At 42.2% G+C, this 6,000-nt stretch overlaps 1 protein-coding gene across 1 annotated transcript in view; it reads left to right on the top strand.

The window, feature by feature from the left end:
• The first annotated feature begins 1,013 nt into the window (after nucleotides 1–1,013).
• Znf804b (zinc finger protein 804B) overlaps nucleotides 1,014–6,000 on the top strand; it is a 465,037-nt gene continuing 460,050 nt past the window's right edge. The window contains exon 1 of the mRNA XM_013026033.1: nucleotides 1,014–1,121. Within this exon, the coding sequence (XP_012881487.1) occupies nucleotides 1,014–1,121 (108 nt within the window). The remainder of the gene's footprint in view (nucleotides 1,122–6,000) is intronic.

Here is a 6,000-nt window from a genome sequence, read left to right as displayed (position 1 = left end):
TCCACCGAAAACTTACTTCCAATAAGAGCCAAGCCTGCCCTCGCGCCGGGAAATCCTGCCGCCCTGTGTGGGGCTGGGCAACCCCGCGCCACCGCCGGCCTGGGAGCTGTTGCTTCTGCCTCTGGCAGGCAGAGAATGCAGAAGCCGCCCGGAAGGTGAGCTGGCGGTTCAGAAGAGTAAAGACGAGGCTCTCCATCCGCACCTCGGGCCTTCCAGTCACCCCGGCGCCCGCCCCCCCAACACAGCCGAAAGTTGGCTCCCAGACGGAGCCCGAGCACCGCGGGGCCCCGGGGCTGCTGCTCCGCTCGCAGCAGGAGGCGGCGCCCGGTCCCGCGGCCGCCCCGGCAGCTGTCACCTCCTCGCCTGGCCGCCCCGCATCCCCAGATCTTCTCCTGCGGCGGCTCCCGCGAGCCCCCACGCCCTTGTCGCTGCCCACCCCCCTCCCCACACCAGGATCTCTCTCTAGCGTCGCCCCCTCCTCCCTTTCCCCGCCACTGCAGCGGGGGCGCTTTGCGCTCGGAGCGGACTCCCCGCCAAGCTCCCCGCCCGGCACCGCGCACCGGCAGCTGCTGCTGCTGCTCGAGTTGCTGCTGCTGCCGCCGCTGCCGCGGCCGAATTCCGAGTTCTGCAGCCTGGGGACGTCCCCAGCCCGCGGAAGGAGACCCGCTCCAGAACGCCCCTCCCCGTGGGCGCTAAGTGCAAAAGCCAGGCTGGGGGGGGGGGGGAGGGAAGTGGGCGGAGGATCTCGGCTGCTAGGCGCATCCTGGAAGTTGTGCTTTTACACACCGTCTCGCCAGCCCGCCTAGGAGCAGCTACCTGGGCAGGGCAGCATGTGGACTGGCTCGCCAGCAACTTGGGGGCGCAGCGTCCCTGGCTCACCGCTGGATGCTTTTTCCCTGGAGGTGGCGATCACCGCTGCTGCTGCTGCTGCAGCTGAGAAGCCAGCTGGCATTCCCAAGGCCGGTCGCCTGCAGAAGAGTTGAGACTCCTCCGAGTGTCCCGCCCGGATTCACATGGCTTGTTACCTGGTCATCAGTTCGAGACATCTCAGCAATGGACACTACCGGAGTATTAAAGGAGTCTTCAGAGGACCCCTCTGCAAGAATGGATCTCCGGCTCCGGTAATGTGTGCAACACACACACACACACACACACACACACACACACACACACACACACACACACACACGCTCAAACAGGAACATAAACAAAAAGAAATGGTGAGAGAGACCAGGTTCTGATCCCGACTGTGGATCTAGGATGCAGGTTTTACCCTTAAGTATGCTGTGTCTGCGTATACATTTCATTGATAATTGCGGAGAGGGATGGGTTTGTTTACGTGTGTATTGCAACACTCTTTATTATAAGAGTCCCTATTGTTAAGGGTGCAAATATTTAGTGCATGTAGTTGACTGCAGGACTGTGGAGGTAGCTCTTCTGGGCTTTGTCAACTTAGGAATCTGCTGATTTGAGCAGCTTAGAAAGTTTGAATGACACTTTCTAATGTGCATTTGTGAAGCCATCCACACAGATTGGTTTAATGATGCTGCTGTTGCTTTATAAGAACATAAGCTCTTCAGAAAGGGGGACAAAAGATCTTGCCTCTGTTCACTGGCAAAAGGAAAAATGTTTGTTGTCAAAACTTGGGTTAAATCTAGCGCCTAACTATGCAGGCTAATTCAGGAGAAATCAAAAGAGTTCTTGCTTAGAATACCAAAATAGATTGCTTGTTGTATTATACACAGATATATCAGTCTGCAAATAAGGAGCTTTTTAATTTAACTTAGTAAACTATTCAATTTAGTTAACATCTGTTTCAAACTTTTTTTTACAAAAGTGGTAGTTTCTAAAATTAAGATTTAAATATGTTTGCTATGTCATCTACTTGTACTAAATCTAGCATTTTTTAAGGATTCAACTGTGTTTCAAGAAAATTGTGTGTATTTGTGTGTGTGTGTATGTGTGGTGAGAGAGACTATTCAAAATTGATCAAGTATCCTAAGACAATGAACAACTTTTTCAAGTCTAACATAAAAAGCAGCATTTTAGTCTGTGTGATACAAAATTCAGTTTGCCTTATTTTTTTCAGTGTTTGGTACAATATTTCCACTACAGTGCAATGCTTCATTAGCAGAAATTATTCAAAGCTGTAGTGTATTATAAAGTGTTTGATTAAGCACAGTCTGTAGCATGCATGAGGAATATAAAGCTGTCAGAGTACCAAAATTTAGATATATTCAAAAGATTCCTAATGATTCCCTCACATACTTTTATTTATTGTAAAGAAGTATGTGCTTACAAACCCTCCAACTAAGTAGCACTGAATTGAAAGTGTCCCATAGAAAAAACTGTAATAGCACTTGTAGTTAAACTCACAGGACTAGAAGGGACTTGGAGAGTTTGAGATAAATAAAGCCTACCATTAGTCCTCCTGAGTAGCAAATCTGAGTCTTTCCTATTTTTAACCATTCTCAGGATGGACTTTCTGCAATATCAGCAATTGCTTTAATGCTTCGCAACCCACAGTGTCAGGAGAATCTTCCTTAAGGCAACTATTTCAATCCTTCAAATTCTGCTTTAAGCTCATTTATATTGTAAACATAGAATTTTCCAATTTTCTCACAGGCATTACTTTCCAAAGATTTCATCATCTCTGTGGAAGTCTCCATAACCCTCCCTGTGGTGAAGGAACTCTAGATTTCAGAGTGTGTTGTAATGCATATATCTTAAAGGATAAAGGCAAGAATACTGCATAGTTTCTACAATGTCTAGACCTATTTAAATGGATTACAATGGGGTCTTAGCCTTCCATATCTCTAGTATTTGCGTAAAAATGCCTGTCACTTTCTCAAGAAATGCCCTTTCTTTCTCCCTTTCTCTGCTCACTCATCTCCCGAGAGCCTGATTGTGAACCCATAGAGAGATGTGAAAATGTGGATGTGGTAAGACAGGCCATTGTCCAGTGGGCTGTGCTCACTGACTAGGGCCCACTTGGCTACACACCTATGAAATACCAGGTTTTCCCTCTGCTGGGCTAGCATTCCTAATGTCTATTGCTATGTTATCAAGGTTCTATACAGATGTATCATATAGATGCTTAATGAGCTTGTATATGTACTTCCTAAACTCAGTTTGACTTACTGGGTTCTTTGATATTCTGCATGGCTTTTCCAAGGGGAATAGTTTCTTATGTGAGCAGTTCTATGTGTAGGAAATGAATGAGTATTGCTCCTCTGTCATTGGTGGTTTGTTGAGATAAGACTTCCAACAGTTTGAGATCCTTTTCCACAGCATGGCACTTGTCTTTCTCCATAAGTAAAACAGGTCACTGACTCCTAGATCAGAAACATAGTACGTTGAAATTGCTTTGTGGTCTCCATGAGTGTGTGCTTGCCCTCCCGACTACAGCATTGTAAAAAATAACACCTAAAACTGTGGATATGAAAATATAACAATGCCTCTCAGTTGTGTTCAGGTTGAAAGAAATCTTTGTTTTCTTAAAAACACATATCTCCTCTGACAATAAATTTCTAGTGTTACTATTCTGAATGATCGAAATGACTCTATCAATGACTCTATATTTCAATGACGATATTCCCTCTCAAAGACTTAGTTTATTTAGAACGATAGATTAGAATACCATTTTTTTGTTTTTATTTTTTGTTTAATTCCTAATTCTCTAACTTTGGTTCTTTTAATCTGTGTCCCTCCTTTTTGTTTTATTGCACAGTTTCTTTTTGATAGAGCTATTTAAAGGTACTAAATGCCTTTATGCCTTAATATTAAATAAAATGCAATTTAACAAGTGACACTATTCAATGTTGTTACAGAAAAGAGCCACAACTGCTTTTTTTGAAATGATAAATTATCTTCTTTTTTAGTTTTGCTATAACTATACCTGCATAACATGAATTTGACATTTCATTGTCATATAGATAATATCTTCAATTACATACTTAATCATGTAAATTTATTTTTGATCATGTATCTCCAAAATATGATCATGTAACATTAAATACAACCATGTCACATTGAAATGAAAATTGAAATATGATATTGCTGGGGCTGGGAAAGTGGCTCAGTGGTAGAGTGCTTGTCTTGCATACATGAAGTCCTGGGTTCGATTCCTCAGCACCACATAAGCAGAAAAAGCTGGAAGTGGCTCTGTGGCTCAAGTGGTAGAGCACCAGCCTTGAGCTCTTGAGGGACAGCGCCCAGGCCCAGAGTTCAGGTCCCACAACTGGCAAAAAAAAAAGAAATATGATGTTATTTTATATATACATATATAAGCACATTGTATCATATAGAATTCTTACATATATATATGAATATATTCTTATATAAACTCTTGTATATACATGCATACTGGATTATTATATTGATTTCTTGTAATGAATACTTAATAGGATACTTGAGTAATAAATACAGCATTTTACTCCCAATCTGTTCATAGACTGGTAAAATGAAAAACTTAGTGATATTTTCCTCTTTCTGTATTCAAAGTGAAAATATGGCACTATATTATGATTGGATCTGTCTTAATTTTTGAGACCATGTGTAAAAATAGTGTGTCTTGTAGACAGATAAATGTGCATCCTTTAGATGCAATTTGAGACAAACTAAGTGTCTGATATGATACATACTTTGGGTATGAAATGAATATAAATATGTTAAAGTTGTCATGTCCAAAATGAGCTTTACAACGTCGGTGCGGGGGGGGGGGAAGGGGGGGAAGGAGAAGGATTGGGATTGGGGGGGAGGGGGGAGCCTGGGAAGGGATGTGAAGGGTAAACAAAGGAGGAGGCTGCAATGCTTGGTAAGAAATGTACACATTATCCTGCCCATGTAATTGTAACTCCTCTGTACAGTATGTTCACAAATAAAATAAAATTAAATTAAAAATATGTTAATATCATGTGGCCATAATTTTCTAGAGATGGACACTTGATAACATGTGTTGAGCTAAAATCTTATTTAATTTATATTTAGTGGGCTGGGAAGGTGGCTCAGTGGTAAAGCGCTTGCCTTGTATGTGTGAGGCCCTGGGTTCGATTCCTCAGCACCACATAAGCAGAAAGAAAAAAGCTGGAAGTGGCACTGTGGCTCAAGTGGTAGAGTGTTAGCCTTGAACTGAAGAGCTGAGGGACAGTACCCAGGCCCAGAATTCAGGCCCCATGACTGGACCCCCCCCCAAAAAAAATTATATTTAGTATCGAAAAGTTAAACTTTCCTCTTGGCCTGATACCAGGACCAAAGACAAATTATAGGGATTGGTGTTAGTCTTCCAAACATCATGATATGCTCATCTGTTTCTTTCCTGTTCCTAGTGTAACTCTTAATTCCCAAGACTGACTTTCTTTTAAAATTCATCTTTTGTTATTTTAATGAATGCTGTTTAGTTTTACAATTTAGGTCTGTTGTGAAAGTGAGTGAAGCTGTAAATAATAAACTACAGAAAGTGGAGACACAGAGATGGCAATCAGGATTTTGTAATGGACACCTTTGAGAATGATTCATGGACTGTATTCATTTTGTTCATTTCTAGGAAGTGTAATTAGGGATGCCAATTTTTAGCTTTGACAAATTGGCAGAATCCTTTTGCAAACTTTATTTTACTTTTCTGTGGGTGTAAGAGGCAGATATAATTTATTTTGAAATGGATATTTCCCTTTGATATGTCTTTTTTTAAACAATATGCTCTTTCTTATTTTTCTTGCCATCGGTCCTTAGTTCTTTAATTTACACGATTACCACATTTTCAATATATTTTTTGGTTTGTCCAAGTTTGTTGGCACAATCATTCTGATTCCCGAGGCACTGGATTTTGAAAGTGGTGAGAACAACCTTATTTCTATTCAGCACATATTTCTTCTTCACTTGCCATTCACACATAACTTTCATCTCCAGGTGAGTAGAACTTCCCCCCCATAGCCTCCAGGCCTTGTCCCCATGTCCATTTCTTAAATACCTCCTTAGCAGCCCATAAATGCTCAGGCTTCC

Source organism: Dipodomys ordii, unplaced genomic scaffold (assembly GCF_000151885.1).
Source record: "Dipodomys ordii isolate 6190 unplaced genomic scaffold, Dord_2.0 Scaffold90, whole genome shotgun sequence".
NCBI lineage: Eukaryota > Metazoa > Chordata > Mammalia > Rodentia > Heteromyidae > Dipodomys > Dipodomys ordii.
This window is presented reverse-complemented; position numbering and strand designations above follow the sequence as displayed.